Source organism: Carlito syrichta, unplaced genomic scaffold (genome assembly GCF_000164805.1).
Source record: "Carlito syrichta isolate Samal-C Ts95f unplaced genomic scaffold, Tarsius_syrichta-2.0.1 Scaffold94731, whole genome shotgun sequence".
Classification (NCBI taxonomy): domain Eukaryota; kingdom Metazoa; phylum Chordata; class Mammalia; order Primates; family Tarsiidae; genus Carlito; species Carlito syrichta.
Window position 1 is genome coordinate 287,348 of NW_007038827.1, and position 13,854 is coordinate 301,201.

General features: G+C 42.7%; 1 protein-coding gene across 1 annotated transcript in view; it reads right to left on the minus strand.

The window, feature by feature from the left end:
- PAPPA (pappalysin 1) overlaps positions 1-13,854 on the minus strand; it is a 164,252-nt gene that overhangs the window by 61,467 nt on the left and 88,931 nt on the right. The window contains exons 5-7 of the mRNA XM_008061425.2: positions 6,518-6,631; positions 5,441-5,576; positions 2,918-3,131 (exon numbers count right to left, since the gene is read on the minus strand). Of these exons, the coding sequence (XP_008059616.1) occupies positions 2,918-3,131; positions 5,441-5,576; positions 6,518-6,631 (464 nt within the window). The remainder of the gene's footprint in view (positions 1-2,917; positions 3,132-5,440; positions 5,577-6,517; positions 6,632-13,854) is intronic.

The window sequence follows — 13,854 nt, forward strand, 5'->3', positions numbered from 1 at the left end:
GTGTGTGTGTGTGTGTGTGTGTGTGTGTGTGTGTGTGTGTGCGCGCGCATGTGTCAGAGAGAGAGATAGAGAGAGAGAGATAGAGATAGAGAGAGAGAAACAGACACACCGGAGTCTCAACATCACGACTGCAGCTTTTCTCATTGAAGAAGCTCCTTAACCTCACCACTCCCAGCACCACTGTGGACCTCCACCTATTCCCCTTTTCCCAACACTGCGTGGAGTAGAGATTTAGCTAGAATTCCTCAACTGGACCTCTCATTTGAAACCTGATGTTGTTTTCATGGGTCTCTAACTTTATACCAAGTACCACAAAGGGACTGGAGGCCTTTGAATATAGATCAGAACGCACTGGCTGAATTGATTTTGCTGTAGTGGCAGTGGATGTCACACTGCTCTCAGGAGAAGAGAAGGAAAATGAGAGCAGAAAAGGAGTGAGAGAGAAGGGGAAGAGAGAGGAGATGGAGGGGAGAGAGAGGAGGGAGGAAAGGAGAGGGAGACCTGGAGGGAGAAGGAGAAAGCAAAGCATGCTGGTAGTAGGTGCTATCAAAACTGATGCTATTTACCTTGATGTTTTGTGGATGAAGAACAATGGCCTATGGCTTTTTACAGTTGTTGCTAATTCTTCTTTACTTCTTGTTTGTTTGCTGTAACGCATTTGTACATTTGCAGATCTCTGCCTATTTTGGTAAATACCTCTTCAGCCCCCCACAAATAGCTGCTGTCCTTTCCCCCACTGGGGCATTCAGGAGGAACTCCTACAGCTTCAGCCCACAGGAATTGGCTTGCCCCAGCCCAGTACAAGTTCAGGGACAAGCTCACCAAGGACCTCAGGGCTGCATCGCCACATCTCCACAGTTCACACCTGACCAATTATTAAAAAATACCTCTTCTCTGCTGCATGTGTCTTGCTGAGTGTGATAGGCAGAGCATAGCCTAGGATTTTACCTCTTACTGCCTGGATGCCCATGACTCATTCCTTCTGTTTCTCTGAGCCATACCTCCCAGGACAGGTGTGAGAATGAAATAAGATACTGCTTCAGCATACCTGGGTCTCGACAAATGTTTGTCCCTTCTTTCCCTCTCACCTTTCCTAGCATTTGGGCATCACATACTGTTAGAACTGGAAAGAACTACAGAGAACACGCAATTCATCATTTTTATTTCATAGTTGGGGAAACAGACCCAGAGCGGGGAAATGAGTAACCCAGAGTCAAACAGCGAGTCAGAGGCAGGGTAACACTTTACCCTCGCTTAATGTTGCTTCCACAACTAGTCAAAGAGCTCAACAAATACGTATTGACTGATTTGCTTCAGAAGTTAAGCACTTCTTACTTTTTACTTAGGGCACAGGAACCATTAATTAAGAATTCAAAGTAGTCAGTGCAGGGCTCAGTCAACTTGAGACTGGTCAGAAGGGCTGGTTAAGAATGGAGAAGCATTGTGGACAAAGTCTGATAGATTTCCATCATCATTGTGTCCCTCAGTTCTGAGAGTTAACTTATTTTTATAGTCTGGAGAACAAAGGATTTTTTAAAAGTCCTTGTAGAGTAAAATATGACAATGAGTGATACTGAAGGAGGTCTCGCCTCCGAATGATTGCAACAGACTTTGCACAACAGAAGCGAGGGACAGCGGGTGCTAAACAATGTGAGTTTTGCAACCACCTTTTGCGTCCTCTGTGGTAGCAGGGGCGTGGGAAAGACTGATGTCCCCCTTGACTCTTTGCCCCCAGGTATGTGGGACAGGGCTGACTCCAGTTTCAGAAGGCCTCATTTTAGGGGAGCCCACCAAAATGATGACTCTTTCTCCTTCTGGATTCCATGAAACAAACCTGAGAGATGCTGTTCAACTCTGGACTCATTTTCCCCCTTTCTGGGACCTGGAACCCTACATAGTAGCACAAAAAGTTTGAATATGTTGTATTTAAAAGGCGATCTCTGAGCCGTCTTCCAACTCTAACTTTCAGAACTTTCAGAACTTTATACAGAACTCTGTGTAGAGAAGCGCCATTATCACCATAAAAAAGTGGTTAAAAATATTCTTTATTAATATATTATTTTTGCACAGTGTCTAAGAGTTTGCAAGAACACTTTTACTTACAGTGAAACATTGAACCATCACAATCACCCTGTAGGGTGGATTTATCTGCTTCTTTCAAACTAAAAATCTGAGACTCAGAGAAGTGAAGTGACTTGCTCAAGGATACACATTTAAGAGGTGGTAATGCGGGTATTCAAACTCAAGTCAGAGTATTTCCAAAACACGTATTGTTTAAAAAAACAAACAAACCACTATTCTCTCCTAGCTCCAACCTAGGTGCATTAAGAGAAGCCCAATCACAAGCATTGATGGAGTGATGTTATACAGTTCAAACACAGGCTTGTAGGCCACTCACAGGATCTAAGAGACTAGGCTTGGGGAACACAAGAGATTTCATCCATCACTGAAATGCTCAGTAAGCTGAGATGGAGCAAATATGTCTTATGCTATCCCCCTCAGTTTAGGAGAGTTATTCCCCCTGCTTGGGCCACCTAGGCAGCAGAGTATTCCAGAATTTCAGAACTGAAAGAGAACAAAACCAACCATCCTCTCTGTTTTGGGTGGGAACATCAATATCGCGGCCCAGAGAAGAAAACTAACGTTTCCAGGATCACCCCAAAAGCTGTTGTTAGCTCTGTAGCAGGTGAGTGAGGTTCTTTTTCCATCACACATTTCTGTTTCCCTCAGTTGCCCCAGGAATTCAGAGACTAGTGGGCCTCTCAAGCCCAAAGGCAGAGGTGACCAGAGGCCAGAGGATGGAGAAGGGAGAAACACACAGACTTTTTACAGCCACACAAATGGCTACCCAGCTTCAAAATCACAGTCTCCTCTCAGCCACAAATGGCCCTTGGCAAGGAGGCCCAGGATCCCTTACCTCTGCTCAGCAGGGCTGTAGGTCTCCCCTCTCTGGCAGCTGCTCAGGGTGACAGGGTCAAAGTTGTCGAAGGAGCGGAGGGCCACCCCCGAGATGGCGACCAGGGACGAACTGAAGCTCACACGGACTGCCTGGCTGTGGTAGAAGGGCTGACTGAGGTCATGGACCACAGGGATAATCAGGGGATTGTTCCTGCAGCTCAGGACATGGAGGCCTGTCAGGGGAGACAGAGGGGCCGAGGGGCCAGGCTCATTACTCAAGGCCAGTCACGCCCTCCCCAACGGGCCCTTCCCGAAGCCCCCAGACCCTTTCATGTCACTGCACAAAAGCACCATTGGGCGGCCAGTGAGGATTTTGAGTCTGATTGAAAGTTCCTTTGTCTGCCTTTTTTTCTTGACTCCAAATCTTTCCAATCCCCCTGCCTCCCTGCCCTTTCAGCTTCCCCTTCACCTACTGCCCAAAGTCCCTCTCCCTCCCCCAAATGGCCACCCCTCAGCCAAGCATCCCAGGCCCTCACCTCCCTCCCACATTGCTGCCACGGGGCTTGGTGGTCCAAGTTGCTGGTTTTCAGGCTGCCTGCCTAGTCAATTATAAAGGTGATGGAAATAATTCATAGCAGCAGTCCCTTCTCAGGGTGAAAAGCCCACCCTCATAAGTAAATTGTAGACCTGGAAGCAGCCCTGCAAAGGAAAGCCCTCTTGCCCAGAGTCTGCAGAGGAGACTGAGAATCACGACAGGAGGTCGTTTTCCAGAGGGACAGTGCAGACGAGGCAAAGTCCAAGGAGGATCCAAGCTTGCCTCACTCAAGAGTCCTCAATTCTTTCTAGGACAAACAGCAGGTTTCTAGACTTCAAGGAAGAAGTGAGAGGGACAGGGAGAAAAGGTACATCGAGGGGCAAGGGAAGAGTATGATGTTGGGTGATGGGGATGGCAAAAGGGAAGCTGGCTTTGTTGTGTGGTGGATCTGGGTGCAAATGCTGATGTGGCCCCTTTCTATTGGTGGGACTCCAACAAGTTCCTAAAACTCAGTTTCCATATCTAAAAGATATGGCACAATCCTCTCCACAACCTGGTAGGTTTGCTGTGTTGGGAGAATTTTCCTGTATAGACACCTGAAGCTCCAAGTCTGGCAGGTGCCCTTCTCAATTGGGCCGTCTTAGAGCTGTGAAGCCTCTGCTAGAAATGGTTGGGGTGCAAAGGACGAGGGAACATGGTGGCAGTGGTGAAACAAATGCAAAAAAAGCGTCAGGCATCAGTAGCAGGATCTAAGACTTTTCCCCTCTCTGCTGAATAAACTTCTTCTTAGAGCCTGTGGCGATGCCAGGACAACTATGAAAATATTTGCTTCTCACTTAGGGAAATTTCCCAGGAATCCAGATAAGTCCAGAGGGGTTTTCTTTCTCTTCCTTACTAATATATTCCCCCTTGCCTTTAAAACTAACTAAATAAATAAGCATAAAGGCAAAACAAAACAAAAAAAAACCTCCTTGCTCTCTTGGCTTTTACCTGACCCTGAAGTGACCCCTTGCCTGCTTGCTTTGTAAGTGTCTTTGAAATGAGCTCTCCGAGGAGTGGTGTGGGCACAGCTTTGAAGTCCAGGCTTCAGTGCTGGTCTGGAATTCCAAACACTTGGAATGGCTGCCCAGAGCTTTCCAGGGCAGACTGGAAATGGAAGGGTATCACAGGAATTTCTTAGTGCCTGGTCTTGTGCTAGGCATGGTCACAGCTATTACATTGACTGTAAAGTGGCCATCATGGTCCTCAGTGTGCATATGAAGAAAGCAAAGTTCTGAATGAGGCTCTGAGAGGCTAAGGTAAGTGAGTGGTGGGGACAAGATTCAAACCTTGGCTGTCATCTCTGAAGTCAGGCCCTGTCCCCTGGTGCACATGGGTGTGCGGAGGGGTAGTACAAGTGACAAGTCTGGCCCTTGTCCTCTTTCTCATCCCTCAACTCAGGCAGCTTCTCAATAGGTAGAACTTGACTTTTCATCTACCTTCATACTCTTGAACATAATAAAAAAATATTTCTTATTCCTACTTCCATGGGAAACTTTACTACTTGAGGTGTTTTCAAGGGTACCCCTGGTTATACGGTAAGGAACAATGGGCTAAGATTTTGAAAACCTGACCACTCATTTCTGACTTGCCATTCCACCTGGAGTCTTTCAGCACCTCTCTTTGGGCCTCAGGTGTTGAAATGTATAATGGGAAAATGGTCCTTATTTAGTCCCCTTCCCATGGTCTTTTTGGGATCTTATGGAATGCCTGAGGTTGAAAGTCTCTGGCAAAAGGGAGCTATGGAAGGGAGGGCTTGGACACTAGACCCTTGTCCCTGTGTCTGCCAGATCTAGGTTTCTGGATACAACCACATCTTGGGCAACAAGAATGACAAATAGAAAAGAAACAAGAAAGAGGGAAAAGATTCTAAGGTCATTCTCATTCTAAGCTGATCTTCATAATTGCCCATGAGGCAGACTTGGAAACAGATTCCAAGAGGAAGACAGCCTAAAAGAACATGCTTACCTAGATCGTGACTCTGATCTTTGGTATCAAGCAGCTGCACACTGATGGTCTCCTGCTTTTGGTCCCCATAATATGTCCCATCGGTCACCAGGTGGACAATGACAGCTGCGGCAACCATTGGCTGAGAAAAATATGCCTGAAATCGAGATGACATGAGAGGATCACACATGCTTAGTGATGTGGTGGCAGGGAAGTCACATTGCAGTGGATTCAAAAAGAATCTTCCATTTGGGAAATGGGTTCCTTATCAGGGGCTTAAGATGAAAAGGAGGAGGCAATGAACCTTACCAGTGAATGGCATGGGCTCTGAAATCAGACACTCTGTTTCCCTCTTGGCTCTACTCCTACCTAGCCGTGTGACATTGAATGAATGGTTTGGCCACTCTGCGTTTAAGTTTCATCATTTTTAAGTAGTGGATTAAAACAAATATTGACATCACTGAAATGATTTGAGGTTTTGGTAAGATAATGAGAGTAAGTCTAGCACAGGGTCTAGTGTGCACTAAAGCCACAAAAATTATTATCTGTCACTTGTCTATGCCAGCCTCTGCTCTAGGAATTAAGGAGACAAAGCTAAATAAGGCAGGGTCCTTGCATTGCTGGGAACTGTAATTCAAAGTAGGTCAATGAAACACAAACCAAAATGCAATAACATCTATGATCCTTAGTCAGGAGATAGATCCATAGAGAGTTCTTTAATACCATATGACAAATGTCATCCAATAGCTGACCAAACATGTGTAGGACAAAAAGGGAGAGAATAGTTACTTTATTTTGTGGGGATCAGAAAAGACTTCAAAGAGGAGGAGATATTTTAAAAAATTGAAAATGAATAGGAGGTTCTAGGCAGACAAAAGGTATTCAAACACTTTGCTAAAACGAGAGTTGAAGGGGCACTCCATGAGCAATTAAGGGATTCCAATTCAGGAAGCATTACACTGCTAAGTATTTTCTCCCTGTTCTTTATAATTAACACTCTTAGTGGATAGACAAACCATGCTGAGAAAGGGTCATGGGAGTCTGTGTTTTCTGTGGGCCATTGCTAGAGATTCTGAGGCTCTCCAAGCTTGTGCTTACCCGGAGCCAGAAAGTGGTCTGAGCCAGTTGGGAGTATGGGTAGCCGATGGTGCAAGGGTACCATGCGTGCTGGGAAATACCTTCACTGAGATCTATCACCTTGGTTCGACACACCTGGAAAAAGATTTTTAAAAAATGTTTTAGAGGGTCTCAGAAGTTCAAATAAATTCAATTTGACAATTCTTTACTGTCTACCTATTTTGTTCTTGGCACCACAGAAAGAAACAGGGATTAATAGACACGAATCTGTTCCAGGAATGCACATTCTAATGTAGAAGAGGTAATCCTCAACACTGTTAAGGAAATAGATGATGGAGACATTCTCATGGGGAAAAGCCCTACAGGAGTTAATATTTGAGTTGGTTCTAGAAGAATAGGGTAGGAATCAGAGGAAGGGCATTGTAAGCAGAGGGACCAGAAGCAAGGGCTTAGAAGATAGCAGAAACCCAGAATGCTTAGGTTGTGATAAACTGCCTGGCATTACTAGAGTTTGAAGAAAGTGGCAAAAGAGGCCGACTGAGGAACTGGATCTCACAGAGTCATGAGTGCCAAGTAGACCATTTTAGAACAAATCTGCAAATTGCACTCAGAGCTATGTTAACAACAGAGAAAAGACTGTGAAAATATGAGCATTTGCTTCCCCATCACCGAAGAAAATCAATTCCATCACTTTACATACACATAGAAAAACACACATTCTTTCTCAATGATAGATAATACCAAATGGTGTTAAAAGAAACAGGAAACATTTATAGACAAGTAGGATTCTTCAAACTTGGGAGTTTCTTTCTTTCTTTTCTCTTCCTCCTTCTTTTTCTTGAGTCGGGGTCTTACTCTGTCACCCAGGCTGGAATGCAGTGGCACAATCATGGCTCACCGAAGCCTTGACCTCCAGTGTTCAGGATACCCTTCCACCTCAGCCTTCCAAATAGCTGGGATTACAGTTGTGTGCCACCAGGCTCAGTTAATTTTTAATTTTTTTGTAGAGATGAGGCCTCACTATGTTTGCCAGGTTGGTCTTGAATTTCTGGGTTCAAGCAATCCTTCCACTTCATGAAGTCTTCTAAAGTGCTGGGATTATAGGCATGAGCCATGGCACCTGGCCAAGAGTTTCTCATGTGTTGAAATATCATATCATTAATTGGTTCATTCATTCATTCATTTAAATGATATTCATTGAGTAAATACTATTTGCCAAACACTCAGGGACAAAATAGTGGAAAAGACAGATGATGAGGAGCTTAGAGCAGGCAATATGTGCAGACTATTAATCAAGTAATCACATACACATGCATAAATATAAGCTGAGAACCGAATTATGAGGAGAAAAGGATAGGAACACCTGAGTTGTTCTTGGGATCGGTCAGATTTTTGGCAAGAATGTCATCCCAAATTAGTCCTCTCCCTTTACTCTCTAATGTGGCTCCTCTCTCAAAACGCCTCTGTGAATTGGGCCTGTCATTTCACAGCTCCTGGTTGCAGATTAAAAGTTAGACTGACCTAAAGACCTCTAAGTATCCCATATGCTACAAGGAAAAAGTGAGATAAACTAGTTTCAACCAGATTAAATAAATATGTGAACACATAAAACAAACAAAATAAGAAATAAAAAAGAAAAATATGTACAAGGATGAAAAATTCCATTCCTGCAATATGTATAGTAGCCAAAGGTTGAGGACAGTCTATATGTTCATTGTTGAGGAAGAAAAGCATAAAATATGAGATACTCGCATGACAGAAATCGATATGGCAAAGGAATATTAAGAGAAATGAACTAGATTAAAATACATGGATTACACAAATACATATATATAAATTAATACTTGGCCCAGCATGGGCCCTGGTCAATCAAAACAGAAGTGCTGTTGGTGAGTTCACAGACATCAACATGGAGTGATCACCAAATCATAACAGTGGGTGATAAAAATAAACATACAAATGGATAAGCACATTATGGTTTATGATGCCTTTTGCAAAAATGATACAAAGCAAACTATATATTGTCCAGGGATTCATATCGAGTATAAACATAAACATATACTCAGGGTAGTGGGTTGACCCATGGTATCAAGAAAGGGAAATGGCACTGGTAGCTGGGAAACAATGGGATTTCAACCTCACCTGCAGTATATTATTTCTCTTACAGAAAGACTCTTGAAGCAATTATGACAAAATATGCATAGCTGTCAATTCCCAGTAGTATGGTATATAAACTTGGTATACTTAGGTGTTTCAGTTTATATCACTCTATGTAACTTTATGAATTAAAATAACTCCAAAAAATTGGCTTAGAAAGCCATTAAGAAAAGATATAAAATAATGAGCATCAATTCTCTAACAATGAGTTTCATGCAATCAACTCCATCCAATGAAATGGACTAGGTTTGAACCTTCTAGGACAACACAACCCATCTTGCTTTGGGCATCACTCAGGGTTCGATGCTAAGAATCTCATCTATAAATCTGCTAAAACTCCAATGCCCTACTTTTCATCTTCTTGAGGTGATTCTGATTTATCCACAATTAATGTGTAATTGTGGATAAATTATCTTGCCTTGTGGACCTCAGTTTACCTTGCACATTTAACTGATGGATTAGGTCACAGGTTTGAAGGTGTCTTCCAGGTATTCTTAGGGCTTGATGGAGATGTCTGCCTTAGACTCAGGGTGTGGAGGTCTGTTTAGTTTTAACTCTATCATTTCAACCAGGGCATATCCACTCATCTACTTTGTATATCAATCTGCCTTGTAATATTCCATTTATGAAAAAGAAAGTTTCACTGCTTTAAAAACATTGAAAAGTACTAAATGTGTTAATTACCTAAGTTCCCCTTACTCTGACCTTAGGAATTGGTGGATTCTGGGAATACAATATTAGTTCCCTGAATATCACAGGCAACTTCTTAAGGAAAATAAAGGTACCAAGAATCAACTATCCCATCGTTTAGGAATTAGGCAATGACTTACAGTTATTCAAATCTCTAGAAGCCTAGCATTGAGGAAGCTAAGGGGAGAACATAGCCACTTTAGTGGGCTAGAAAATGTTTTCAAGTTTATTTATTTTTCTCAAAAACAACTGGGACTGGGCTTTGGCAGATCTGCCAGTGGATTGTGTTACACTTTACAACAGCGCAAGACTTTGCATAAACTATCTATGGCATTTGAAACCCATGCCAGCAATTCGACATGTATCATTTTGGAATTCTTTTCCCTTGTGTTCTTAGCTGCCTGTCTCCCAGCAGAGCGTGGTGGAGAACATCTCTGAGTGCTGAGCTGGGGTCTTATCTCTGCATCTGAAGCATTCACGATCAGAGAAGTCTACAACATGAGCAAAGTCCTCTTATTGCTTAAATATGATTTCCTCTTATCTTATGAGCTCTATTAGTACTAGACAGGATTTTAGGGGAACATGCTGCTAATATTTTATTCTTTTGTTTTCTCATTTAGTTTTGTGTTTGTTTCAACCTGGCTGCAATCCTGACCAGGGAAAGTTAAAGCAGATCAGAGAGTAATGAACAAATGAAGCTGAACCTTTGCCTGAAACCCCAGTTGATCTTAAAATCATCTATGTTCTTGGGGAGGTAGAGGAAGGCTGGAGGGGAAAGGAGAAACAAACTCTCACAGTCTCTTGTTTTTACAGACGTTGCATGAATTTGCTCATTCAGCAGTCATTTATTGAGGGCATATGGCAATCCAGGCTCCAGAGCAGTGAGAACAAGAGAGCCTTGCCCAAGACAGAGGTTGGTCATTAAGAGTACAGGGATGACCCATGAAGTGACTGATTCTATGGGGATGCTCCATTTTTATCCACTCACTTTTTTCCCATCTTCTAAAAAAGCAAATCCAGCTCCACAAAACATTGCTGAGCATTGTAGATTTTACTGAATGTTTTCAAAAGCGACAAACAGGAGAATTATATCCCATACTCCAGTGGACTCTTAAGCTCTCCCTACAAACACCCCAAGATACTCTTCACTCATCATCTCTCTTCCTCCATTTTATTTACTGATACTGGGTCAATTCAAAATTTCCTTCAACTTCCTTCTCCTTCCCAATTTGTACATCTCTTCAAATCACAAACAGAGCCATTCTGTTCTCCCTCCTACTCTCCCCTCTTGGATAAAGTGCTTCTAATGATGCTGAGGGTTCCCCCCAGCCTTGCAGCACCAGAGATGTCAGAGGATTGAAAACCTTTTTATCCCCTCTTTGACGACACACTATTATGAACATGATGGGCTCCCTCCCTTCACTTCACTTACTAACTTGTGGAAAACATCAACAGGGCTCTAGCAACATGGGCAACTTATAACTTTGGGCTTTCCTGGAGAGATAGGGAGCGATTCCTTAGTGCTGAAGTCTGTTTTCCTGTACTGCCCACTCCCAAGTTTATTGCAATGTTATTCATGAGAGCCAAGATGTGGTAACAGCCTATATGTCCATGGACAGAAGAATGGATGAAGAAAATGCAGTATAAGCATACAATGGGATATTATTCAGTCTTAAAAAAAGAGAAGAAAATCCTACAATCTACAACTAGAGGGATGAATCTTGAGGACGTTGTGCTAAGTGAAATAAGTCAGTCACCAGAAAACAAATACTGCACTAGCTTACTTAATATGAGGTATCTAAAATAGTCAAAATCATAGAATCAAAATCATAGAATAGTCAAAATCATAGATGGAATGAATGGTGTCAAAATAGTCAAAATCATAGAATAGTCAAAATCATAGATGGAATGAATGGTGGTTGCCAGGGTTGGGGGAAGTGGAAAATGAGCAGTTACTAAACAACAGGCATAAGGTTTTACTTAAGCAAGATGAATATGTTCTAGGCTTCTGTTGTACAACTTTGTGCCTGGAGTTAACAATAATGTATTGTACACTTGAAAACTGTTAAGAGAGTAGATCCTGTGCTGTGTTCTTGCCACAATACAATGCAATGCAAACAAGTACTACTTTGAATGACTAAAATATCAATATATACCAAATTAAGAAACAGATTAATAAATAAACAACCAGGTGAAGGGGAAAAAGAGAAATTCATAAAACACAGTTAGTCAAAAAACAGGTGTGGTTGGGCTAACAAGTTCCTTGACATAGGTCCTTTCAGGGTTGGAGGAGGGATTACACAGTCTCTTCTTGATTACTCTGTGTACAGAGAGTTCACTTCCATTTACAGACAGTCCAGTTTACCTTTGGATCGTCCTTTCCAACAGGCAGAGATAGACATGCCTGGTTCCTAATTTCCCTTTAAGCAGCAGTGCCTATAAATGTTCTCATTTTAGAGTTTTAGAGTTAGAGGAGACTTGAACAGGTTATCTACTGAGACTTTTCCTTTTCAGTGGTCAAGGGAGGAGAGGTATCTTACACAGTGACACATAGCCAGTAAGGGGACAAATATTTATAGAAATACAAAATTTTCTGTCATCCAGAATTAGTGTACTTTTCTCACTTACGTTTTGCAAAACCTATCTTTGCTGTACAAAACCATCCCCAGGGGAATTTCTTCCTCTTCCCTCAAGAAATCATGGCAGAAACAACAGACAGCAAACCTAGTGCCCTATGCCACTCTATTCTCCAGGAAGCCCAGTCCTGGATCTTTTATGGGGGCTGGTTAGTTACTGCTTCTCATCCTCATCTTAGTACCTGTAGGGATCCAAAGGCAAGTGATTACTTTCTCTTTGACCTTGAGGGTGGCCTTTCATCTTTAGTAGAATCCCTTAGGCTCTCCATCATCTTCAGAGATGATCTGTATTTACTTCAAATACTACCCACAAGAAATAGGAGACGTGGATTCTTTCTGGCTGTGTAACTACTAAGCTGGACATTTAGCTCTAAGCCTCAGAGTTGCCTCTGTTAAATACAATGGTTGTACTGATTGGCCTGTAAGGGCCTCAGGAGCTTAAGGACATCTAGAGTCGTTATATCCACCAAGGGTCTCATGGCCACAATCTTATTTAACCCTGGCAATTAAGCTACAAAACTGGAGTCATCTGATTTTTTCAGGTAAGGAAAATGAGGCACAAGGGGTTGCCTCTTTCAAGGTCATATATCCAGTTGCATATCACAGCTGGGAGTTATCTGTGATCCCTCTGATTCCATCACCAAACAACATGATTGTTGCTTGGGCTTGGCTGAAGCTTCAGTTTCCTCTGATGAAGAAGGTACGGATCACTATTCTCTTTGCCTCTAGTACTTCCACATTCACTCCCCACTCCCCATAATTAACTTTCCAAAGTGAAAAGCGAACCATAACAACCTAAAATGTATCCACCCCTCCATACTACCCATGGTCCATGGGATGGAAAGTTTCCTTGACACAGTTTGCAAAGAACTTCAGGAGCTGGTTCCACACACTTCCACCAGCTTCACTGCTGACTGCGTTCCCTCACCAACTAGTAGGCTGGTATCTACACAGTGATACTTCCTTTTCACTGGACAACTCTTTCTCACATGTTGTAGACTCCCTCTCCCTGCTTCCAGTGCCCAGACATCCCCACCCCCTGCAACTACCACCCTTGCACTGCCCTTTTGTGAAATATTACATACACTTCAAAGTCAGTCTCAAATATCACCACTCCCCTGAAATACTTTGCTCACTCCCCAAGCAGAATTAATTGTTCTCTCTTATGTGTCCATATAGTTCTTTATATATACCTCAGTTATAGCACTTGCCAAGTTAGATTATAGTCGTTTAGAGTTCAGTTTGATCCCTTTAAACTCCGAAGATTACCAAGGTGAGAACCGTGTTTTATTTATCCACAAATAAACCCTGGCAGACTTCCCAGTTCATAGGGAAAAAACAGGTGCCCAGGAGAAAACAGCAGCAGCAGCAGCAACATATATTGAGTACCTATCTTATGCTGAAATCTGTTTCAATGACTCTGTATGGCATGTGTTAAATTATACCATGCTCACAACAAATCTTTGAGGTGTGTATTATTAGCATACCCATCTTACAGGTAACACAATTGAGGCCCAGTAGTTGGCCAAAGGTCACACAACTAGCTTGTGATAGAACCAAAATTCAAACCCAGGCACAATCTCAGTCCTACTCTTCATCATAGATGTTAACTTAACTGGGTTTGCATACATATCACTCAAGGCTGTCATGAGGATCTAACAAGATAATGGATATATTTGTCCCAGATGGATCTTAAATGCCAGTCACGTGGAAGATGGACTCGGAATTTTTCCCTGTTACCTTCTCCTGGGGCTCCTGACATAGAGGTTCCTGCAACAGACCAAAGCAGGCCTTCACATTTCTGCCCTGGAGTAGAGTGATATGGGAAGACGAGTCCTGGATGACCCAGACAAGGAACCTGCCTCCTAGAACTGA